The sequence below is a fragment of the Bubalus kerabau genome, chromosome 16, assembly GCF_029407905.1.
Source record: "Bubalus kerabau isolate K-KA32 ecotype Philippines breed swamp buffalo chromosome 16, PCC_UOA_SB_1v2, whole genome shotgun sequence".
Taxonomy (NCBI): domain Eukaryota; kingdom Metazoa; phylum Chordata; class Mammalia; order Artiodactyla; family Bovidae; genus Bubalus; species Bubalus kerabau.
In genome coordinates this window covers 65,310,971-65,334,927 of record NC_073639.1, presented here as the reverse complement: position 1 = coordinate 65,334,927, position 23,957 = coordinate 65,310,971, and the positions used below count along the sequence as shown (strand labels likewise).

The 23,957-nt window shown below is 54.2% G+C and overlaps 2 protein-coding genes across 9 annotated transcripts; one reads left to right on the top strand and one right to left on the bottom strand.

Annotated features, from left to right (window-relative positions):
* Positions 1-5,555, bottom strand: RITA1 (RBPJ interacting and tubulin associated 1). 7 transcript variants are annotated; one of them, XM_055549627.1, is made up of 4 exons: positions 5,289-5,555; positions 4,975-5,113; positions 3,962-4,327; positions 1-1,073 (listed from the first exon to the last, which is right to left on the bottom strand). In XM_055549627.1, the coding sequence occupies exons 3-4, from the start codon at positions 4,315-4,317 to the stop codon at positions 566-568; spliced, it is 864 nt and encodes a 287-aa protein (XP_055405602.1). In that variant the 5' UTR covers positions 4,318-4,327; positions 4,975-5,113; positions 5,289-5,555; the 3' UTR covers positions 1-565. The 7 variants fall into 7 exon arrangements, with proteins under 7 accessions (XP_055405602.1, XP_055405606.1, XP_055405603.1 ...); XM_055549631.1 differs by having other exon boundaries at positions 3,962-4,276; XM_055549628.1 differs by having other exon boundaries at positions 4,975-5,105.
* Positions 5,556-5,772: 217 nt separating this feature from the next.
* Positions 5,773-23,792, top strand: DDX54 (DEAD-box helicase 54). Of its 2 annotated transcripts, none has more exons than XM_055549624.1 (20): positions 5,773-6,017; positions 8,259-8,388; positions 9,382-9,452; positions 10,050-10,238; positions 10,586-10,635; positions 11,738-11,779; positions 11,906-12,001; positions 12,749-12,870; positions 12,994-13,055; positions 13,164-13,295; positions 14,661-14,871; positions 17,423-17,557; positions 18,470-18,700; positions 18,783-18,856; positions 19,466-19,669; positions 20,741-20,883; positions 20,977-21,090; positions 21,725-21,829; positions 22,104-22,216; positions 23,177-23,792. In XM_055549624.1, the coding sequence occupies exons 1-20, from the start codon at positions 5,844-5,846 to the stop codon at positions 23,410-23,412; spliced, it is 2,634 nt and encodes an 877-aa protein (XP_055405599.1). In that variant the 5' UTR covers positions 5,773-5,843; the 3' UTR covers positions 23,413-23,792. The 2 variants fall into 2 exon arrangements, with proteins under 2 accessions (XP_055405599.1, XP_055405600.1); XM_055549625.1 differs by having other exon boundaries at positions 5,774-6,017; positions 23,180-23,792.
* Positions 23,793-23,957: the final 165 nt, after the last annotated feature.

The window sequence follows — 23,957 nt, the reverse complement described above, 5'->3', positions numbered from 1 at the left end:
ATGAGCTACTGGTATATTTAATACATGAAAATAAATACATGACTATTAAAACTTTTAAATGTCCACTCACAAACCACCCAGATCCTCGTGTTCCCTGCTGGTCCACACATGGTGCCTGGGAAAATTCCTGAGGCCTCCAGACTCAGCTGGAATCTTATCCTGAGCAGGAGCTTGGCTTGAAGGGAGGGAGGAAGAGCCCTCCAGGTTGGCAATCACACCATTTATTCACACTTGGCAGTGAGACAATGTTGTGGGTGTGATGGAAGAGGTGGGGGGACCCTCCCAGGGGACACCCCCTGAGTTGGCACTGAAACGCCATGTGGCCATGACAGGACTGAACACAGGTATGTCAAGGGTTGACCCTCCAATCTATATCAGTGGGGAAAGCAGGGAGCAACCAGAGGTGGTCAGAGGTGGGGCACTGCCCGCCGTTGCTCTGTCTGTCCCCAGGAATGCTCCACCAAAGCCTGTGGTCTCCCCAGAGGCCTGCCCACCAGCACCATTCTCTGAAACTCTGCCCCTCCCTGTGACCCCATGGGCACACCTGCAGAAAGGACCAAGAAACTCATTTCCAAGGGGGCTTTGTTTTCTGGGTAGCTCCACCTTGTCGGGGGGTAGTTGGCACTGAAACACTGACTGAACCAGCCCTGGGAGTCACCAGGGGGCTCCGGAAGGTCACCCCTGATGGGGCAGGCCTGGGATCTCGGGGCCCATTTGTGCAGGGGCTACTGGCGGGTGTGTGACCTGTGCTGGGGACATTAAGGTGGGTGAGGGAGTGGGAACGCTCCCGCCTCAGAGGGCGTGGCGTGTCTAACCCATCCACGGACAGCCTCCGGGAGCTGGCCACTACCCTGTGCTCTGTCTTTGAGAGGTCAGCTGGGTGAACGGCCCGCACTGGAGTCTCCCTGGGGCGGGGAGAATGGCTGCCCCTAGGGGTAGCTGGGGGGGTCCAGAAGAGGGCGTGGAGCTTTGCAGCATCACCTCTTGCCATCCACTTGGCCTCCCAGCCAGCGCCCTCCTGTCGGGAGCCAAAGAGAGACTCGTCGCAGTAAGAAGGAGTGTGGCTGATCAGTCTGGGAAGGGAAGAGAAACAATGAGCTGGGGAAATAAGCCTTGTAAACTTTTCTCACCCCCCCCCGCCCCCCCCCCCCATCCCCCCAGCCCCGGCCAGGCCCCTGTAGCAGCAGATGATTGCCTGTAGATCCCAGAAGTACCCACAGGGAAGCCACAGCCCTCATGTACTACTAGCCCCAACTCTTACTATTTCTTCCCTGCGGAGCATCCAGTCCCCCTGCATCCTCCCCACCGCATCCGGGGCATGTACCCAATTGGCCTAGGCCAGGCCAATTTGCATACCCCATCCTCCTGACCACACTGATTGGCTCAGGGCTAACCACATGACCCATTCTGCCCAATGGGAGTTTCCCTCAGAATCTTTGCGGAAACTACGAGGCGAGAAATGTCTTTCTTCCACTGAGTGCTGAAGAACGGGCTCAGGAAGGATATAAGGGCAAAAGAGCTGGTGGCCATCTCACCTGGAACGTGTGTGGGAAAGAATCCCAACAACATTTTGAGCCCCTGTTATATAAGCCCCAAATGCCCTTTGTCTGCTGAGGCCCGTTTAGCTTGTTTGCAAGCCCAATTCTTATGTTATTTGCAACCAACAGTAATATAACCTTACTCTTCAGAGCCTTTACTTTTTCTTTTAACTCACCACTTCACCCTTTTCCTAGTGGCCCTGTTAGCTGAACCCTCTGCAGTCATGTGGCCCTTCTAACTGTATTTGAAATTGCACAGCCAAGCACTTGGCATGTAGAGGGTGCTGTGACCTGGCCACACCACCAGAGTAGCTTTTAAATTTTTTGAATATTTACTCAGGGCTTTTCATGTATAGGCCCAGGACTCAGCTTGTCATTTGTGTTATCTCATTATTTCTCACAAAACCCACAGGATGGCAATATGATAATCCCATTTTATAGACAAGAAAACTGAGGCACAGGGAGGATAACAAGGAAGGTACAGATAAGATTCAAATCCAGCCCCCCACTCAAGGGCCCAAGCTCTTGATCACTAAGCCAGACTTAAATGCCTTCAAGGCCTCTCACCTTTAACTAGATTCATTCAGCATTTTTTTTTTTAAATTAATCCCACAAATATTCATGGCATATCTATGAGGTGTGAGGTCCATGACTTTCGGCCAGAACTAAAAGTGCTCCTCATTCCCAAACTGCAAGTCTTTGAAAAGTCAACATTTTGGCCACTTGATTTAGCTGTTCAAACCCAGATTTGGTTACCTATGTCTGTCTGGTACCAAAGTTTCTGCTTAATAGCATCTCTACCTCTTATGCACCTTCTAACTTGACACCCTCTACCTGTCAGCATCCAGCACAAAGTTCCAACCTCTAGGAGAGCATGAGGCTGACTGTTGCCTTCCTGTCATAGACTTCTGTTAATGCAGCCTACAGTGAACTCAGCACTTTCAGCCACGTTGGAGATGTCAGTGCTGCTGATGTCAACCTGAGCCTGCCCTGTGCTCCATGGAACTGCCAAGCAGACATGACAATCATGGGGCCTTGCTTTCCTCTCTGTTGAATTTTATCTCCTTAAATAAGCACTATTCCCACTCTCAATTAGTGTATGTGCCTTTTGGCTCAGAATAGATCCCAAATAGGACCGGCTAGTTATTAAGGACTGAACTGCCTCCTCCCAAGATTTGTGTTGAATTAAATTAAGGTTAAATGAGGCCATGGGCTTCCCTGGTGACTCAGTGGTAAAGAATCTGCCTGCAACGCAGGAGACTTGGGTTTGATCCCTGGGTCAAGAAGATCCCCTGGAGGAGGGAATAGCAACCCACTCCAGTCCTCATGCCTGGAGAATTCCATGGACAGAGGAGCCTGGCAGGCTACAGTCCATGGGGTTGCAAAGAGCTGGACACGACTGAATGACTAACACACACACAAATGAGGCCACAAAGGTGAGGCTCTAATCCAATAGGATTTGTGTCCTTATAAGAAGAGGAAGAGGCACCAAGAGTGTACACACTCAGAGAAAAGTCCATGTGAGGACCCAGGGAATAGCTGGCCATCTGCAACCCAAGGACAGGCTTCAGGAGAAACCAACCCTGCTGGCATCTTGACCTTTGACTTTAAGCCTCCGTAACTGTGAAAAATCAAACTCATGCTGTTTAAGTCTATAGTATTTTGTTATATATAACAAACCTGATTGACTAATATACTAGTCTTCCATATCTCCGTTCAAGACACTGATGACAATCAATAAGATAGAGTCCTGGGGCCTCCCTCCAGGCTGAAATTCATTGAAATAATCTAAATAATCCCTACAAAAATAACCACTGGCATTAGATTCCATTTTTCTAACTTGTTGGTGAAAATGCAGCAAGAAACATTTTCAAATGACTTGCTTCAGTCTGGAATCACCATATCTATGTCATTTGATGGATCAACCACACTAATAATCTTATGCAAATTGCTCTGTGATTTTGGATAAATCAAGGGCTTCCCTGGTGGCTCAGAAGGTAAAGAATCCTCCTGCAGTACAGCAGACCCAGGTTCAATCCCGGGGTTGGAAATGGAGAAGGAAATGGCAACCCATTCCACTATTATTGCCTGGAGAATTCCATGGACAGAGGAGCCTGGCAGGCTGCAGTGTATGGGGTCGCAAAGAGTTGGACACAACTGAGCGACTAACACCTCTCTCTCTGTTGGACAAATCACCTCACCCCTTTGGGCCTCAGAAGTCCAGTCTAATGCCATTACCATTAATTTATTCCTGAGTGTCAGGTAACTGTGCCAACCACTGTACACGTCTCACCCCCTTAAGTCTTCTCAATAATCCCACTAGGTCCCACCTTCCACTGTGAGGAAATGGGCTCAGAGAGGTCAAATTGCTTGCCCAAGGTCACACAGCAGGTGAACAGCAGGCAATCTCCCTATCCTATTACCTGTATTTGTTCTTCTTCCTTGGTGTGAGGGTTGGGGTGCTGCCACTGGAGGAGGTGGACTCACAGCTCCCATTGGCCCCCAAGGCCTGAGACACCCCTGTCCCCACTCCTCTGGTTCTGTTGGCCTTCTTCATCCATGGTGGGTCAAAGTCTGGTGGTACGGGCCGGGTACCTGCAGGGCTGCCAAACAAAGTCTCATCCACGTATGATGGCCTAACCTTGACCCGATAGCCACTCCGGCCACGGTGCTGAACGTGGAGGGTCTGCATCCCGCTGATGGCCAGCTCCACTGGGGTCTTCATGCTCTCCGTAGTCCTGAGTGACAAAAGGGGTGCTCTACTTGCCAGGCCCTGCATCCAGGGCTCCCTGTGAAAAGGGGTAAGGATGGCAACCATGTGTCATCAGAAAAGACTGGCAATCGCTTAAGGGCCCATCCCCAGGGCAAAAAGGTCACATTCTCCAGCAACCAGTCTTCCTCAAAGGGGAGCTGCCAATCCCAGGGAACATTTCAGAAATTTGACATTTTTTGAGTTGTTGTAATGAAGGAGTGGGCGTCCCTAGTGGCTCAGATGGTAAAGAATCCACCTGCAATGTGGGAGACCTGGGTTTGATCCCTGGGTTGGGAAGATCCCCTGGAGGAGGACATGGCAACCCACTCCAGTATTCTTGCCTGGAGAATCACCATGGACAGAGGAGACTGACGGGCTACAGTCCATGGATTTACAGAGTTAGGCATGACTGAGTGACTGAGCACACAGAAATGACGGGGACAGGGGTGTTACAGATGAATATTTAATGAGTAAATACGCATTCCTAGCATACTGGTGCGTGCTCAGTCAATATTTACAGAACACTAGGGGGATGAACAAGAGATTTGGGCCTATGCCTATTCTGGCACCACACAGAAAACCAACTATGCTGGTGGGGGATGGGGGAAACAGGGCAGGTTTCTATATCTTGTACATATTTATGGGGCAGAAATAATAACCAGCATCGATCAATCCCAAGCCTACCTCCTGCAAAGAGAGGTAGCATTGTCTCATTTTATCCTCTCAACACTCCTGTGAGGTAGCTTCCATTATGTTCATTCTACAGATGACAAAACTGAGGCTTCAAAAGGTGAAGTCACAAGTGTCAGTCACACCTATAAAGCTAAAACAGTGGAAACTGAATTTGAACCTGATTATGGGTCTAAAGCTCCTCCACTTAACCATTTACTAGGGGATCACACCCAGTCGTCCAGCTGCCCCACATTCACCGATCCCGATCCCCAAGTCCACGTCCCGTAGATGTCCGATGTGCCCGCATTATCGAGTTATTTTCCTACCTGAGCATCTTGGTTCGCTGACGCCGGTCGTTAGTTCAGCGTCCCCTGTTCCCAGGCCTGGACTCCTTTGCGGGGGCGCTCCGGCACCGGAGGCGCGCGCCGGATATCCGAATCGGCAGCTCTGAATCCCGGGAGCCCGCGACTCCGGGAAGTTCCAAGGCAGCCCCCAGCCCCAGTCCGGGACACCGCGCGGAAAGAGCCAGAGCCGCCAGACAGGCCCTAGCGACGTGTGTTCCACGCGCGCACGCGCGCGTCAAACAGCAACCCGTGAGTGACAGGATGGGGCGGGGTGGCCGGAACCATTTACTCCTCGGGGGTGAGTTAAGGCCCCCGAATCCGGACGCCCCCCCCCCGGAGCTCCCCAAAGCTTCGGAAGGGGGACCCTCCGCGCCAGCGAGGGGAGTGTGTGCGTGCATGAGGATCAAGCCTCCAGAGGCAGCAGAAGGAGCGGGAACGCAGCCGGGGCCGCCTGGAGGCGTCCCCGGTGCCCCCGCCGCGCTGTTGGTATGTCCCTACGGGCTCCGCCCCCTCCCGTTTCCTGGCGCCGGGGCCCGCATGGCTGCCGGCACGCGCCCGGCGGCCGCATCGCGGTCTAGAGCTACCATGGCCCAGTGGAAGAAGAAGAAGGGGCTCCGGAAGCGCCGGGGTGCGGCGTCCCAGTCCCACAGCAGCGACTCGGAGGACGGCGAGTTTGAGATCCAGGCAGAAGATGACGCCCGGGCCCAGAAGGTAGGGAGAGCAGGGCTTTGATACACGTCGGAACCCGAGCCCCTGCTCCGCCCGGTGCACGGCAGTTCCCCCAGCTGGGGAGCGGGCACGGCTGAGGATGGGGACAGATCGGCTGGCCGGGCGGTCAGGGCAGGACCCTCCACACCCGGGGTCCGGACTCCCGAAGCCTTTGTATTGGGTAAGCTGGGGGCCTGCGGGCCTTCCTGGCTGACGCTTGGTCTGGCGCTTCTCATTGGCTTCTTCCTGGCCAGCGGGGGCGGATCCTGGTTTCCATACGTCCAATGAAAAGTGCGGGTGCTGAACATTGGACTTTTGAGAGTTTGGGGGTTCTTCGGAGGACGAATTAGGAGAAGGCTGCACCTCGTGGCTTTGAGACAGCGACGCCCCCAAACCTCTGAGAAACTAATAATAAACTCGCGTCTGTTGATCACTTACTGTGTGCAGGCTTCGTGCTAAAAGCCTTTATAAGCCTTATCATTTAATCCCCACATCAACCCTGCGAGCTAAGTATTTATCCTCCTTTTTCACAGAAGGAAACAGAAGCCTGGAGGGGTGAAGTAACTTGACCAAGACCTCATAGCTTGTGAGTGGGAGAGCCAGGATTCAAATCCAGGACTGTATGGCTCCAGGCCCTGTGCTATATCCATTCCTGAGTGCTAAGTGTATGCAAATGGTGGTGGTGGGGGGGGCAGGTGTGAGCCCCAAGGGAGCAAAAGAGCTGTAGCCTGTTGTTTCTCACAACCTTTAGAAGACTCTGGGTATAATAGATGAATGAGTGGGCGTTTATATGAAGAGAGCCCTCTCTGCTCTTCAGAAGTAGGGACCAGATGGGGACCTTATTCCATCTCAACCGAGCCTCATACAGCAGGTACTCTATAACTAGGGACCAAGGCACAGCCATGTGTTCGACCCTTTGTACCGGCTGTGGGAGTACACATGGGAGAAATTGCTTAATCTCTCTGTGTGTGCCTCAACTTCTGCACGCGTAGAAAGTAGTCGATTCTATGTGCCTCAAACACTGCGGAAAGGAGGAATGACAGTGTTCAGACATTCTGCTCTTCAGTAAATATTGCTGGGGCACTAGTGTGTTGCAGGCACTCTGTTATCAGGTGTCTAGAGCAGGGGTAGGTTGGCAAACTTGCCCTGTAAAGGACCAAATGGTAAATAGTTTAGGCTTTGCAGGGTCATAGAAGGTCATACAACTGTCTACTTTGATTTTGCTATGATCTTTTAAGATTTAAAAATTATTCTTATCTCAGGGACTGTACAAGACAGGTGCAGCTCTGACCTAGAGGGTTGTGTTGGACCACAGAGGAGCACATAGGAAGGAATATAGACTCTGAAGCCAGCGTTCATATCCCTTACTGGCTGTGACTTTGCCAGATCACTTCACCTCTCTGCGTGTCAGTTTCCTTCTCTGTAAAAGACACTAAGTAATAATAGCTGCTTGACAGTGTTGTTGTGAGGAGTGAATTAATTTATACAAACGCTCAGCACAGCACCTGGCTTATAGTAAGTGCCATATAAGTTTCAGTCATTATTATGAATTAGTGTTTTTATAAATGTTATTTCTGAGAGGAAGAAGGCAGTGCTGTAGTCCAAGAAGGCTCCCCTGAGGAGGTGTCTGGGTATGATTTAATTGTGCTAGAACAAGTGCGTGGCAGAGAGAGGAAGCCAGGAATGAGAGAGACCAGATCTGGGGAGGAGTGATGATCAGAAAGGGTGTGAGGGAGACAGGTGCAGGACAGACTGAAAAAGTCTGGTACCTCATTCATAATAGATGATTTGATTGGCTTCCCAAAGTTTTGAGGGCTCTGAATAACTGGTCTGGATGATAATGATGATGGTACCACCATCTGGGCACTGTCCTAAGCTTTATACACACCCATTTAGTCTTCCCAACACCCTATAAGGCATATGCTCTTTTCATCCCCATTTTTGTGATTGGGGAACACAGGCTCTGGGCAAGGAAGTCCCTGGCCTGAGGTCTCACAGCTGCAAGTGACAACGTTGAGACTGAAATACAGGCAGTCTGTCTGTAGAGCCTACTCTCAGACCCGCTGCCCTGTCTTCGTTCAGTCAAAGGAGAGCCCTTTAGCAGAGAAGTCACGTGATCTCACAGGAGCATCAACACCTTGAATGAGGGCTAGTTGGAGGGGCTTGGCAGCAGGACAGCCCCCTTCCCTGTCCCCAGTGGTCTTGTACCTGGAGTGATGCTGCTTCTCTGTTGCTCCCTCCCAGCTGGGACCTGGCAGACCCCTACCCACTTTCCCCACCTCGGAATGCACCTCGGACGTGGAGCCAGACACGCGGGAGATGGTGCGAGCTCAGAACAAGAAGAAGAAGAAATCAGGAGGCTTCCAGTCCATGGGTGGGTGAGCCAGGCATCTGGGAGCTTGGGTCAGGGGAGCCACAGGGGGTCATCATGGCCTCCGTGATCTGTTCCAGACTCTGCACTGTGGTAGGCTTGGGTGGATGGAGGCAGCAGATAATCTCCAAGCCAGTCACAGCCTTCTTATGGGGGCAGCGGGCCTGACAGAATGAGAGAACAGTTAGGGCAAGACTCGGGGTGATGCTGTTGCAGGAACAGGCAAAGATATCTGGGGGTTGAATGGTAATTAGACATGTGTAAAAGCCAAAAAACACCGTAGGCTAAGTTAAAGTAAATGCTGTATTGGAATGTATTTGCAACTGTGTGACAAAGAGCTAATAACCTTAATATATAAAGAGCTTTTATAAATCAATAAGAAAAAGACAGTCACCCAGATAGAGAACTGGGCAAAGAAACAAGTCATCTCCTGTCCCTAAATACTTCCCACCTGCCTCCAAGAGATGCAGGACCTCCTCCGCCTAAAACAAACCCAGTTCCTCAGTGTCATCCCAGGCCCCATCAGTGTTCAGACCCCCATTGTCTCACAGCATTATGTATGTACATATATATGTATTAGTTGCTTAGTCATGTCTGACTCTGTGATCCCATGGACTGTAGCCCACCAGGCTCCTCTGTCCATGGGAATCTCCAGGTGAGAATACTGGAGTGGGTAGCCATGCCCTCCTCCAGGGCATCTTCCAGACCCAGGGATCAAACCCAGATCTCCTTCATTGCAGGCAGATTCTTTACTGTCTGAGCCACTAGGGAAGCCCACGGCATTGAGTGTTCATGTCAGAATCCAAATGCAGTTCATACCCCACAATCAGTAAACTTGTCTTCTCAGTCTCTATTAATCCATCAGCTTTGTTCTATTGCTTTTCTTTTTTTCTTGCTGTTTATTTGTTTATGCGACAGTCATTTGTCCCATGTAGTTTTCAGCCATGTCTCATAGGGGCTTTTTCAGCCCCCTGGCCATTCCTGTGTCTTTCCCAGGCCTGAGCTACCCAGTCTTCAAAGGCATCATGAAGAAGGGCTACAAGGTGCCGACACCCATCCAGAGGAAGGTATGGGGTGGGGATGCTGTTGCAGGTCAGAAGGAGGGGATGCCAACTCGACCTGTCCATCTGGCCTCTTGACATTCTCCCCTTGTCCCAGCCATCACATCTGTTGTCCCCTCTTACTCTGGCCGAAGCCCCACGAGCTTCCCCATTCACAAGTGGAGAAAAGTCAGGGCCAGCAGGGCAGATGCTCGACTCGGGGCATCTTTGCCACTTCAGCTGCTCCCTGCTCAGTCCCTGCCCCAGCAGCTCACAGACACCCCATCATCACCCACTGTCATCTCATGATAGTTGTCCTCAGACATTTAGCCAAGAGGGAGACAGCGTTTCTCTGGGGTCCTGAGGAGGAGGACCAGACGGGGAGGTAGAGCCTGGCTTAACTGGAAGAGAGGTGTCCCAAAGGTCGAAAGGGTTGGGGGTAACGGCCGCTCATCCCTGGAGATGTGCACACAGGCTTTAACAAGAGTGGGAGTAGGGCTGGGAGACAGGCCCCGCCCCTTCCGCTGAGATGCCCCAGTTCTCCGCTCGGACTTGACGCTCTGGATCACGTGGTCCATGGGTGCAGGAACTGACCCCTCCCCTGCCCCGCTCATTCCCCTGCAGACCATCCCAATGATCCTGGACGGCAAGGATGTGGTGGCAATGGCCCGGACGGGCAGTGGCAAGACCGCCTGCTTCCTCATCCCCATGTTCGAGCGGCTCAAGACCCACAGCGCCCAGACTGGGGCCCGTGCCCTCATCCTCTCGCCCACCCGAGAGCTGGCCCTGCAGACCATGAAGTTCACCAAGGAGGTATGTCCGGGCGGGGGGACAGGGTGGCTAGACTGAGCTGGGACCAGTCAGCGAGGCCTCAGTGGGCGGGGTCAACTCCCATCCTTACTCATGCTCAGTTGCTCCGTCGTATCCGACTCTTTGCGACCCCATGGACTGTAGCCCACCAGGCTCCTCTGTGCATGGAATGTCCCAGGCAAAAATACTGGAGTGGGTAGCCATCTCCTTCTCCAGGGTATCTCCCCCGATCAGGGATCAAACCCTTGTCTCCTGCACTGGCAGGGGATTCTTTACCACCAAGCCAATACTGAAGCCTCAGCTCCCATCACCAGCTCTCAGTCTCTCTCTCTCTCTCTGTCTCTCCACAGCTTGGCAAGTTCACTGGCCTCAAGACTGCCCTGATCCTGGGTGGGGACAAGTAAGAGCCCCCTAGGTGCCCTGCATGGTGGCCCCCAAAGCAAGCCTGCCTGGGCCTCCCCATCAGATGGACAGAGCCTGTGCTGCTTGTTAATAACAGCAACGTCTCCGCACGTTCCTGAAATACCAGCAAGGGGAAACATACAGTAAAATACCGAAAGAAATTTCCCACACAACTCAGACGCGGGTTCTGATGTTCCTAAAGGAGAGCTGGAAGCGCCAGGGTCACCCATGTTTTAATATGCTTGATTTGGGGCTGTTTCAGGTGGAATGTGCACAAATCAAGGGGGCGTTTGTGATAGCTCACATTTACAAAACACTATATTTTTCCTGATGTGCTTATACCATCCTTTTGAGGTAACAGGCACCACACCTGTTTTACAGATGAGCCAACTGAGGAAGTGATGGGCCCAGAGAGCCACACGGTGGTCTGGAAGTAGAGCTAAGATTAGCGTCCCTGCCCCTGTTCCACATTTTCTCCCTCAAAGGGCGGCCCCTTCTTTATTCTCTCAGGATGTCACTGTCACCAGTCACTCTTGATTCTTACTGAGAGAGTGTTTTGCTTTTCAGTGCTCTTTTGCCTACATTATAATTTATTATCTCTATTGCTGTGGTTGTCAGAAATAACCTCCATAAGCTGGACCTGGCCCAGAATTCTGCGTCCAGGCTCCTACAGGTGTCCCAAGGTGTTTTCAGAGGAGAACTAAAGTTAGGGATGTGTGCTTAAACAGTTTGAGAACAAGGACATAGAGATCCAGGAAACCTGCTTCTAGGTGGAGCTGGGAGTTCCAGGGTTAGTTGCTAGGTGGTGCTGTGGGTCAAAGGCAGTTTTGTTTCAATCTGAACATTTCGAGTGAAAGAGATGGATTCTATGGTTGAGTCCTTCTCGTTGGAGAACTTTGTTGTTAGCAGTCCTTTTGTATGTTTGAACTTATAGCCCTTGTCCCGGCAGTGGTTTTGCCTAGCATCTCAGCAATAGCTTTCCCCCAGTTCCAACCCCGGGATCAGGGTGTGGGACTCATCTAGGCATTTGGAGATGGGAAGGGAGAGAGACAAAAGAAACCTATTCAATCAAACTGACAGACACCCTCTTTTCTTCCTAGGATGGAAGACCAGTTTGCAGCCTTGCACGAAAATCCTGACATGTGAGTTTGTGGGTTGGGGATGAGGCTCTGGGGTCCCTTCCCCAATGGCCAGGGCTTGGGGAGTGAGAGGAGTGCTATGCTGGTGACCCTGGACCCGGGTGACCTGGCCGGCACAACTACTTCCAGAATCATCGCTACCCCTGGGCGCTTGGTGCATGTGGCTGTGGAGATGAACCTGAAGCTGCAGAGTGTGGAGTACGTGGTATTCGATGAGGCCGACAGGTAAGGCTGCAGGTGCATTCCCGGGTACTTGTATCAGGGTTGGCCAGGAGGGAGGGCTCTGCCAGGAGAGACCTATGCAACCCAGATTAAAGCAGTGTTTCTCCAAAGTGGGCCACAGACTGCAGGTCATGTGAGAGCAACAGTTCTCCTTTGGTATTAGGAATATTGAAAAGAATAGTAAAACAACAAACACATGATTTCAAAGAGATAAAAAGTAGCACAAGGCTGAGCACAGACTGGAGCTAGACAGGGGTAGGAGCTGATCCCAGCTCTGTTAACTTGGGCAAATCCCTGAGGGTCCGTGGGCCTTGGTGGCCTGCCTTAGCTACAAAGTGGGGATAAAATAGTGCGCACAGGGGAAGTTTTATTCATATAGAACCGTGCCTGAGCCAGAGTGAGGGCTGGTATCATTTATTTGAACAATGACCTCCCTGGTGGTCCAGTGGTTACGACTCTGCACTCCTAATTCAGGGAGCATGAGTTTGGTCCTTGGTCAGGGAACCAAGATCTTGGATGCTGCACAGCACAGCCAAAACGAAATAAAACGAAGCATAACTGAGACCAGGCCCAACATACCGAGGTCATGACTGCTTAGGATAAGGTTGTCAAATAGAGAAAAAGGGATCTGAGTTACAGAAGCATCTATCTGTCCAGGTGACAGAGAGCAATGAGGGCAGGATGACAGGTTTGGAACTCACTGGAATGGAAGCCCCTCTCCTGACCCTGCCCTGCCCTCTGCCCTCCCAGGCTCTTTGAAATGGGCTTCGCAGAGCAGCTCCAGGAAATCATCGGCCGCCTCCCAGGGGGCCACCAGACTGTCCTGTTCTCTGCCACACTGCCCAAGCTGCTGGTGGAGTTCGCCCGAGCTGGTGAGGGGGCCGCAGGAGCGGGGCTGGGGGCTGGGAAACTCATCAGTACCTGGGGGGTGGTGGGGGTGGGCAGTCTTGACTCTGAGCAACTCCCCGCCCATCCTCCTCCATTGCTCACCGCAGGCCTGACGGAGCCCGTGCTCATCCGGTTAGATGTGGACTCTAAACTCAACGAGCAGCTCAAGGTGAGGCTCTGCCCTTGCCCCTCCCCCGGCCCTCGGGGTCAGGAACCCACCCCCTCCCCCCGCCCCGCCCCGACCCCGCGAGCCAACCCGAGTAACCTCTCTCCACAGACCTCCTTCTTCCTGGTGCGGGAGGATGCCAAGGCCGCTGTGCTGCTCCACCTGCTGCGCAACGTGGTGCGGCCCCAGGACCAGACGGTCGTGTTTGTGGCCACCAAGCACCACGCGGAGTATCTCAGCGAGGTGAGCAGGGACGCCCCCATCCCCTCCTTCCTGTCCTGGGGACCAGCACCTACTCCAGCGCCAGCTCGGAGCTGCAGTTCCGGATTCGGCCACCAGAGAGCAGCACCAGAGCGGCCCTTGGGCCTGGCCAGAGCTTTGTCCATTTTCGACTCTTAGCGACCCCATGGACTACAGCCCACCAGGCTCCTCCGTCCATGGGATTTTCCAGGCAAGAGTACTGGAGTGGGTTGCCATTGCCTTCTCCATTAATTCTTTGAAGCTGTTATGAAAAATTTCTGGAAACGGAAAGGCAACCCACTCCCAATATTCTTGCCTGGAGAATTCCATGGACTGAAGAGCCTGGTGGGCTACAGTCCATGGGGTTGCAGAGTCAGACACGACTGAAGTGACTGAACACACACACAGACACACGCAGATACACACACAGAGACAGACACACACATGAAAAATTTCAGACACATACCAAAGTCAGAAAATAGCATAATGAACTCTCAGGTACTCAGTTATCAACTCACACCCAGTCTTGATTCATCTCTAATATCCGTCGCTCCATCCCGGGTATTTTGAAGTGTGTCTCAGCTGTTGCATCATTTTTCTGTAGGTTTTTAGTATCCCCTGTGTTTCTCTTTTTTAAATTGAGAGATAACCTGCATGCTGTAAGCTGTATAAAGTGCCCTAATCTTACGTGAGCAGCTTTTCTGCACGTGTACACCTGTCACCCTCCTGGGGAGCGAGTCCTCTAGCCCCCAAGGCTGCCCGGGCCCGAGTCCAGGCAGCCGCCTCGGGTCAGCCACACCTGGGGTGCGTTATCTGAGGACACAGGCCGCTGGGTTTCACTCACGTGACACCGTTGAACGGTGCTTCCTCTGTCTGGCTGCTGGAGTCACTGATGAATAAAACCAAATCATCCCTTTTAAAGAGCAGTTAGCACTTGCACAGCGCCTCCTGTGTTGTGGGCCCTGTTCTCAGCACTGTGCGTGTATTAGCTCATTTAATCCTCTTAACAAAACTACAGAGAGGAAACGTACTCGCCCCATTCCACAGAAGAAAGTGAAGGCGCAGAGAGGTTAGGAAAGTTGGGCGAGGCCACACAGCCTGTTCGTGACTCAGGAGGAGACTTGAGTGTCTTGCGGTAGCACTTGCAGCCTCCCTGAGGGACACCTCTCTGCACGTGTCATGTTTTTTTGACTCAAACCACCTTGCAGAGGTGAGAGGTGATACGAGTCCCATTAATCCTGAAGAAGATACCAAACCGAGGTCACCCAGCTGAACCGGGATTCAAACTGAGAGCACCTGACTCCAGAGCCCGTGGTCTTGCCACTGTGTCTAACCCCTCTCCCTATCTCCGGTCTTCACCCCGAGCAGCTGCTGGCGACCCAGGGGGTGAGCTGTGCCCACATCTACAGCGCCCTGGACCAGACGGCCCGCAAGATTAACCTGGCCAGGTTCACGCATGGCAAGTGCTCGGCTCTCATCGTGACTGACCTGGCCGCCCGGGGCCTGGACATCCCACTGCTGGACAACGTCATCAACTACAGCTTCCCCGCCAAGGGCAAGCTCTTCCTGCACCGCGTGGGTAAGGAGCCCGCGGCTGGACCAGACCCCAGCGGGGGCGCCAAGTCCTGGCAAGGACTGAGGGTGCAGGAGTCGAGTCCTGCCACTACTGGTGGGGAATGAAGGCCCAAGGAGGGGACTGATAAATCAGATTCTCTGGGGAGCAGATCTGTCAGGCAGCCTCAGACTCTTAAGGAGGTGATGCTCCCGAGTTTTCTGGGCTCCCCAGTCCTCTGCTTCTCTTTGCCTTCAGGGTCCTTGATGATGCGACCCCTCTTTCCTACAGTCTTCTCCCTAAAACTCCTGGGGACCTTTGTAACCTTTGCACAGCAGCCTGACGCATCTGCCTCCTGCTCCATCAACTGCAGACAGGGTCTCCTGACTCCCTACTTTATCCAGGCAGCCTGTCAGGCCTGGCCAGCCCACCCAGGCCAACTCACACCCACATGTTGAAGCAAAATTTGAAAATGGAGCAGAACACCTAGAAGGCAGGACATTGCCCTCCTGGAAGTCCCCCACCCCCACTGGTGATGTGACGGCCACAGGTGCTCGTCATGTGAGGTGCTGGTCCAGGTGTTCTGCTTGCTTTTTGTCTTCACAACAACCCTGTGCAGTGGGTACCAGCCACACTGGCCCCATTTTACAGATGAGGAAACCGAGGCAGGGAGGTTCAGAACTAGCCAGGTGTCACACAGGTAGCAAAGCGGGGTGTCTGGGATTCTTTTTTTCAAATTTTGGTGAAATATACATAAACATACAGTGATCATGTTAACCGCTTTCAGCTGTAAGTTCAGTGGCATCAAGACGGTCACGTTGTTGTGTAACCATCACGCACCTTCTTTATCTAGAGCATCCTTGTCTTAACAAACTGAAACCCACTACCCATTAATCTAACTCCCTCTTCCCCTTCTCCAGCCCCTGGTAACCATCAGCCTACTTCCTTTTTTCTTCTTTTAACTCATAAATATGTGTGTTATATTTATAAATACAAGTAAGTTAAGTAAGTTCGTGTGAGAGAAGCTTCTGGTGGACTGGTTTCTTTCAGTTGTCTTGCATGTAATTGAACATTGTCGAAGGGGTAAATTCCAGCCACCCGTGGTGGGCGGACCTTTGGGGTGCAAGGGAGCCTCCACCTGGGTCTCCAGCCTCGTCTCCTTGTTGGCGGCTGCGTACTGTACCCTTGATTCCGTTGCTTTGGGAGGGCTGGCCCTGCACGTCCCTTGAGGCATCTCAGAACCCCCAAAGGGAATTTCTCGTGTGCTACATGACCAGCAGTGTGAATCAGACCACCACAAACAAAATCTTCCAAACATGGTGACATGGTTTTTGCAAGATGCAGAAACAAGCCAAAGTGTCATGTTCTCCATGGACTTACTTAACACAAAAATAGACTCACACTGAATGTTCCTTTTTTAAAAAAAAAACAACTTATTTTTATTTATTTACTTATTTGGCTGCACTGGGTCTTGCTTGTGGCATGTGGGATCCTGAGTTGTGGTACGTCAACTTTGAGCCGTGGTGCGTGGGATCTAGTTCCCTTGCCAGGGATTGAACCCAGGCCCCCTGCATTGGGAGTGCAGAGTCTTAGCTACTGGACCACCAGGGAAGTCCCCACACTGGCCGTTCTTACCTGTAACCTTCTTCTTACCTCTGTGTACATCAGGCATGTTTTCCATTCATCATCTAACACCATTCTGTGACCAGGGTCGGCAAACTGTTTCTGTAAAGAGCCAGATGGCAAATATTTTAGGCTCTGGAGCTATGTAGTCTGTTCCAGATCTCAGCCCTGGTAGCCTGAAAGCAGCCTCAGACACTTTGTAAATGAAGGAACACAGCTGTGTGCTGATAAAACTTTATTTACACAGTTAGGCTGGGGCTGGATTTGGCCACAGACTGCAGTGTGCAGCCCCTTTCCTCAGCTGTGTAGTACCCACCCCAGGTGATAATCAGCTAATTAACTGACCCCCTGTCCTTACGTCTTTTAAGTGGTTTCTGGTTTGCTGCTCTTCCGACAGAGGGAATGGGGTCCCTGCAGTTGAATCTTTGCACACTGGGTTATTTCTCTGGGAAAAATCACCCATAGTGGGAATGCCTGAAGACCTCTGATACGGATGAAAAGCAGTGTCTTGCGTCTATTTGTTTTAAATTTTATTGATTATTTATTTGGCTGTGTTGGATCTCAGCTGTGGCACCCAGGGTCTTCACAGCATCACGCGGGATCTTTTGTTGCAGCTCACGGGCTCAGTTACTTTGTGGCCTGTGGGATTTTAGTTCCCCCACCAGGGATCGCACCCCTGTCCTCTGCATCTCAAGATGGATTCTTAACCATTGGACCACCAGGGCAGTCTCTCTTGCATCTTTTTCTGCTGACCTCCCAGGGCACCATGTGGGCTCACAACCTCTCGGGCAGGTAGCCCCAGTGACTCTCACTGCCCTGCCCCCTTCATAGGTGGGACATTGTTCAGTCAGGTGGGGCCATGGCGTGGCTCTACCCTTAGGGCTGGGCACGTGGGACTAGTGCTGGGCTCTGGGGTCCTTTGCCTTTGTCTCCGTCTGACCACCTTCCCCTGCAGGTCGTGTGGCCCGGGCCGGCCGAAGTGGCACGGCCTACTCCTTGGTGGCCCCCGACGAGGTCCCCTACCTACTGGACCTACACCTGTTCCTGGGCCGTGCTCTGACCCTTGCCCGTCCCCCTGAGGAGCCCTCAGGTGAGTAGAAGCTGGAGCAGGACTGGGTCCCCCTGGAGTTCAGGATGTGGACAGAGGGTGGAGGTGGGCCACACTGTCCTGGCTTGGGATTTGACCCCAGGGAAAGATGTCTGTATTTGAAAGACAGATAAAGAGCCAGATAAGGGCTTCCCCAGAGAAGGCAATGGCAACCCACTCCAGTACTCTTGCCTGGAGAATCCCATGGACAGAGGAGCCTGGTAGGCTACAGTCCATGGGGTCGCTAAGAGTCAGACACGACTGAGCGACTTCACTTTCACTTTTCACTTTCATCCATTGGAGAAGGCAATGGCAACCCACTCCAGTGTTCTTGCCTGGAGGATCCCAGGGATGGGGGAGCCTGGTGGGCTGCCGTCTATGGGGTTGCACAGTCGGACACGACTCAAGTGACTTAGCAGCAGCAAGGGCTTCCCTGGTGGCTCAGGCAGTGAAGAATCTGCCTGCAATGCAGGAGACCTGGGTTCCATCCCTGGGTCAAGAAGATTCTCTGGAGAAAAGAATGGCAACCCACTCCAGTAGTCTTGCTTGGAGAATCCCATGGACAGAGGAGCCTGGTGGGCTACAGTCCATGGGGTCGCAGAGTCAGACACAACTGAGCGACTCACACTTTCACTTGAAGAGTCAGATAGTAAACATCTTGGGCCCTGCAGGTCACCTGATGCCCAGCAGCTCCTCGTCTGTGGCCTTGTAGTGTGAAATTAGCCACAGATAATACAGACATGAGTAGAGGCGGGTGTGATCCATAAACCTGTATTTATAAAAACAGGCGGAGCCACTCGATAATTGATGGTTTCCCTTGTGGGGCTGATTTTAGTGACTCAGGACCCAGAGTGGGTCTGGGAAGGGGCTGCGGGCAGAGGATGGCCTCTGACCGGGGCTCCTGGCGGGCGGTAGGCACGAAAGGCGGGGACGGCGTACTGGGCCGGGTGCCGCAGGGTGTGGTGGATGACGAGGACTGCGGCCTGCGGACCAGCCTGGAGGCATCGCTGGAGCTGCGGGGCCTGAGCCGCGTGGCCGACAATGCCCAGCAGCAGTATGTGCGCTCACGGCCGGCGCCCTCGCCCGAGTCCATCAAGAGGGCCAAGGAGCTGGACCTCGCCGGGCTGGGCCTACACCCGCTCTTCAGTGAGTCCCTGTGTCAGGCGGGTGTGGGGTGGACCCCGCAGAACCTACTGGACCTCACGCCTCTCTCCCTCCCTCCTGCCAGGCTCTCGCTTCCAGCAGGAGGAGCTGCAGCGGCTCAGGCTGGTGGACAGCATCAGGAACTACCGCTCCCGGGCGGTGAGTGCGGGGCCCGGGTCTGGCTGAGCGCCTGACCCCTCAGCGGGACCTGAGCAGGGAATCCTCTCAGTCCGTGGCTCTAGCTGTGTCAGCATCCCTAGAGCCAAGGTTCTGCTTGTTCCGGAGCCATCCCTGCTGGCGCACAGCACATTTCCCAGGCCTTCCATACAGATGGGTAGACTGGGGCTCATAGAGGTCAGTGAGACGTCCCAGGCCTGTTAGAGGAGCTGGCTTTCAATAGCTCTTATCTCCTGACTCCCATTGGGATGCCTCCCGTGTCTTTTGTCTATGGGAGATGCCCACAAAAGCAGGAAGGGCCTGCCAGCTGGAGGAGAAAAGGAGAAAAGGAGCTGGAAACCTGCATGGTTAAAAAGCACTGGTTTGGGATCCAGTGAACTTAGGTTGAAATCCTAGATCTAGTGTGTCCCTGCTGTGTGACCTTAGGCCTGTTACTTGCCTTCTCTGGGCCTCCCTCCTTAATTGTGAAAAGCCAGGAATGAGTGGAAGGGAACTAGGAGGAATACCAGAGAGAGCACACCAAGTAGGGGAGGTTGGAGTTGGGGAGGAAGCAGCCAGTGGGTGAAGGCCTTGGGTGTCTCCCTGCTACAGACCATCTTTGAGATCAACGCCTCCAGCCGCGACCTGAGCAGCCAGGTGATGCGCGCCAAGCGGGAGAAGGACCGCAAAGCCATCGCCAGCTTCCAGCAGGGACGGCAGGAGCGGCAGGAGGGCCCGGCAGGCCCAGCCCCGAGCCTCCCAGCACCGCAGGAGGAGCAGCCTGAGAAGGAGGAGGTGGCGGGAGAGAGTGTAGAGGTGCAGGCCCCACCCTGGGGACCCTGGAGTCTGGCCTGGGGTGGGGGAAAGGAGGGTCAAGTCCCAGCAGCCCGTGGGGCTGACCTCAGGGCTTTGAGCCATTGCTAGGGGTGGAGGCAGTGATCCCAGTCTCACCTCTGACATTTGAGGAAACCAGTGACCCAGCCCCAGCCTCCCTATCTACAGGATGGGGTTGTGGTCTCGTCCACCATCCCTTGCCTTAAGCCCAGGAGGCCAGGTGTGTTTTAGGACTCAGAGTCTTTACGGTGGGTCCCCTGTGGATGACGTCACACCCTCAGCAGGGTCTGGGGTGTCACCGCCGTGAAATGCTTCAGTTTCCACAGTGCGCTGTGCTGGTCCCCACGCCGAGGGGACAGACACAGCCTCTTGTCGGCTCAGGTCCGCTTTTGCTGCCAAGTGAATCTCAGGAAAGTTCATTTCTGGAATCTGGTAGACGAGGGCACTGCAGCCACGTGACCGCAGTACATGGTCCTGGGTCCACTGGGCAGATTGAAGACGGCACGTGGAGGGTTCCCACAGGCCCAGGTGGCCATGGCGTTGTCATCATCGCCTGTCTCGGCCTGGGGTCTGGGCAGGTGGGAAGGGGCTGAGCTGGCAGCAGCGGAGGCTTGACTCGGGCAGGGTCAGGCACTGGGCCTTCGTGGCCAAAGGCAAGGCTGGGGAATCAGGGTGTCCCATTCACCTGGTGGGTAGGGCCCTGGGCCTGCTCTTCTAATGCTTGATGTGGAGAGAGGGTCCAGTAGGCAAAAAATACACTTGAAGACCCCCGGACTAGTCCATGTCATAGAGAGCAAGGCCACCCACAGAGGGATGGGGGACTTGGTCATGTGACTGGGGGCCTGAGCTGGGCCTGGCACATGGTGGGGCTCACCCTGGTCGGCATCCTGCCCGCCCCCACCCTGCCAGTCCTGCCTCTGCTGGTGCTTGGGTCCTGATGAGGACACGGAGGGTCCCGGAAGCTCCTGGCCCTAGACCCCAGCTGGGCTGGCAGGTGGGGAGGCCAGTTTGCTCCCTGGGGGCTGCAGGTGATGCTGGGCCTCTGTCCGCCAGGACGTCTTCACGGAAGTTGTCGGCCGGAAGCGACAGCAGCCAGGACCCCACCGGGGAGCCAAGAGGCGGAGGGAGGAGGCCCGGCAGCGGGACCAGGCGTTCTACATCCCCTACCGGCCCAAGGATTTTGACAGCGAGCGGGGGTGAGTGGCTGCTGGTCCTGGCGGGGGTGGAGTGGGGTGGGCGTTTGGGCCGCCCTCCCAACCTCAGGGTGTCTCTCCACCCTCCCTCTGCAGCCTGAGCATCGGTGGGGACAGGGGCGCCTTCGAGCAGCAGGTGGCTGGTGCAGTGCTGGACCTGATGGGAGACGAAGCCCAGAGCCTGACCAGGGGCCGGCAGCAGCTCAAGTGGTGAGTGAGCCAGCCGGCACACCCCTCCCATGCCCACCTGCCCTCCACTTGGTCCCCACAACAGGCGTGTGACCCCCTGACTGTCCTGACTCCCGTTTGATCCCCTAGAGCAGGAATTTTGTCACCTCCCACCCCTCACTGGATCCTGTGGAGCACAGATCATGACCCTCCACCCGCCAATCCCCATGTGGTCATGCCCTACAGGGGTCTTGACCCCATCTGCCCTTCTAGGGGGCTAGTCTTTCTAGACAGGGGCTCATGACCCAGTTTGCCCATTAGAAATCTGGTTTGGAGAAGTGATGTGACTTAGTCCAGGGTCACAGAGCCAGGAGGTGGTAAAGTGGGGGGTTGGGAACCCCCCGGGGGCCCATGCCCCTGACCCAGACTCCTAGGTTGGACTAATCCCCAGACACCTCCCCCCCCAACACACACTGTTTTTGGAGGCCTGGGATGCCAGGGAATGGTGAGGAAGGGCAAGGAACGGGCCTTAACGGAGCACCTGCTGCATGCCAGACGCGGGCATGCCGCTTTCCTTGAATCCTCCCAACAACCCGATGAGGGGTCAGAGGGACACAGGCCTGGAGGGGAAGCGGGCCACCTCCCTCTGTGGCACACCTCCCAACTCCTCCCACAGGGACCGGAAGAAGAAGCGGTTTGTGGGACAGTCAGGACAAGAGGACAAGAAAAAGATCAAGACCGAGAGTGGCCGCTACATCAGCAGCTCCTACAAGCGGGACCTGTATCCTGGAGGGCGGGACTAGAGGGGGCGGGGCCAAGCTCTTTCAGCACAGCCACTGTAGGTGGGGGGCGGGGTCAGGAAGGGCGTGGTCTAGCTCAACCACCCCAGCTTCCTATAGGTGGGGGCTCGGGAGGGGGCGGAGTCGAGCGGATTCAACCACCAAACCCCTTTTAGGTGAGGGCTGTGTCCTGGTTGGGGAGGGGAGCATGGTCAACCCCAGGAGTGCCAAGGTCATCTCCATGCCGCAAGCAGCCTCCTTAATGCAGCCCCCCAGCTATCAAAAGTGGAAACAGAAACAGAAAATCGATGATCGTGACTCAGAAGAAGAAGGAACTTTTGACCGCCGTGGCCCAGAGCGAAGAGGTGGGAAGCGCGGCCGAGGGCAAGGTGAGAGCCCTGGGAGGGTCGTCCTTAAAATACAGGCTGCCAAGTAGTACATTTGGTCAACTCGGGTACTTGGTCCTCTTGGCGTGGCCTGGGTCCTTCAGCAGGTGACAGACTAAAGTGGGCAAGGGGTAAAGAAAAAGTGAAAGTGAAGTCGCTCAGTAGTGTCCGACTCTGCGACCCCAAGGGCTGTAGCCTACCAGGCTTCTCCGTCCATGGGATTTTCCAGGCATGAGTACTGGAGTGGGTTGCCTTTTCCTTCTTGAGGGGATCTTCCCTACCCAGGGATTGAACCCGGGTGTCCCGCGTTGTAGGCAGACGCTTTACCCTCTGAGCCACCAGGGAAGCCCTGGGCAAGGAGTAAAGTGCCCTCCCAGAGACCTGGGAGAGTGGGCTGGGGCTGAGTGACCATGGACAAGCCCCTTCTCCTCACTGACCTCTGATTTCTCTCTTGCCAGAAGAAGGTTAAGCTACAGCCTAGACAATACAGTCCATAGAGACAGGGATTGGAGCCTGCCTGGGTCCCCAGTGCCCAGCCTAGAGGAGGTGCTGAAAGCCTTTGTTGAGTGATTTCTGATTGTGATAGTTACACTTGGGAGGCCTTACTGTGGACCAGGCCTTGTTCTGAACACTGCACACATAATAACTCATTTACGTCTCTCTGGGACCTTGGAGGTAGATGCTATTCATAATTCACAGGCGGGGAAACTGAGGCACAGAGAAGTTACGTCATTGTCCATGAGATCACAGCTGGGATTTGCACCCAGCAGTTTGCGCTAGAGGGTCCATGCTGTTGCCCATTACAGTAGACTACTTAAGCCTTATTCAGCAGTTACCACCTGCCAGATGTTGGGGCTTGAACACAGAATGGGAGTGGGGACAGGGGAACACCTGGGAGGCTTCTGGGAGGAGAAGACATTGGGAGTCGACCCAAAAGCTGAGCTCCTGGCATCTCTGTCCCAGCAGGTGCATCCCAGCCCCGCACCCCTGGCACCCCCGCGGGCCGCGTGCGCTCAGAGCTCAAGACCAAGCAGCAGATCCTGAAGCAGCGGCGCCGAGCCCAGAAGATGCGCTTCCTGCAGCGTGGGGGCCTGAAGCAGCTCTCTGCCCGCAACCGGCGCCGCGCCCAGGAGCTGCAGCAGGGCGCCTTTGGCCGGGGTGCCCCTTCCAAGAAGGGCAAGATGAGGAAGAGGATGTAAGAAGGTGACACAGCCCTGCGATTCCTCCGTTGGTCCAGGCGTGGGCATCAGCAGCTTCCCCGTGTACCGCTGTGTGCCTGGCCCTGAGTTGGGTGCTGGGGGAGCTCCCTTGGTCCATGCAAAGGAGTGCTGCACAGCCACAGAGGGGCAGCAGCTGCCTCTGCCTAAGACAGGGCACATTTGAGTAGGGTGTTGAAGGGTTCATAGGAGTTTGCCAGGTAGGCCACAACCTGAGCTGGCACCTCAGCTGCTGCTGCTTTTCATGCTGCTGTTTTTCGGTTTCCCAGATTCAGAGGTGGTGGCCGCATGGGTTTGAGCCCTGAGTGCCTGAGGCCCAGTGATGTATTTTTAATGTAATAAACCTTTATTGAGCACCTCCAGTGGACCAGGAGCACAGTCTGCTTGAGGAGTTGGAAGGGACAGACCAGGGTGCTGGAATTCCAGCTGGAGTGTCAACAAGATGAGAGCGTGTGGGTGGGTCCTGTGTGGGTTCTGCCGATGTCTCCACTTTGCTGATGAAAAAAGTCAGGCTCAAAGGATGGGTA

What these genes read in the sequence shown, in the direction of transcription:
- DDX54 (XM_055549624.1), top strand. Translation starts at nt 5,844, where the DNA reads ATGGCTGCCGGCACGCGCCCGGCGGCCGCATCGCGGTCTAGAGCTACC. An exon ending in GTATTCGATGAGGCCGACAG is followed by an intron (nt 12,002 to 12,748) that starts GTAAGGCTGCAG and finishes CTGCCCTCCCAG; the next exon opens with GCTCTTTGAAATGGGCTTCG. An exon ending in GGCCGGCAGCAGCTCAAGTG is followed by an intron (nt 21,091 to 21,724) that starts GTGAGTGAGCCA and finishes CTCCTCCCACAG; the next exon opens with GGACCGGAAGAAGAAGCGGT.
- RITA1 (XM_055549626.1), bottom strand. An exon ending in AGGAAGAAGAACAAATACAG is followed by an intron (nt 1,074 to 3,961) that starts GTAATAGGATAG and finishes TTCCCTTCCCAG; the next exon opens with ACTGATCAGCCACACTCCTT.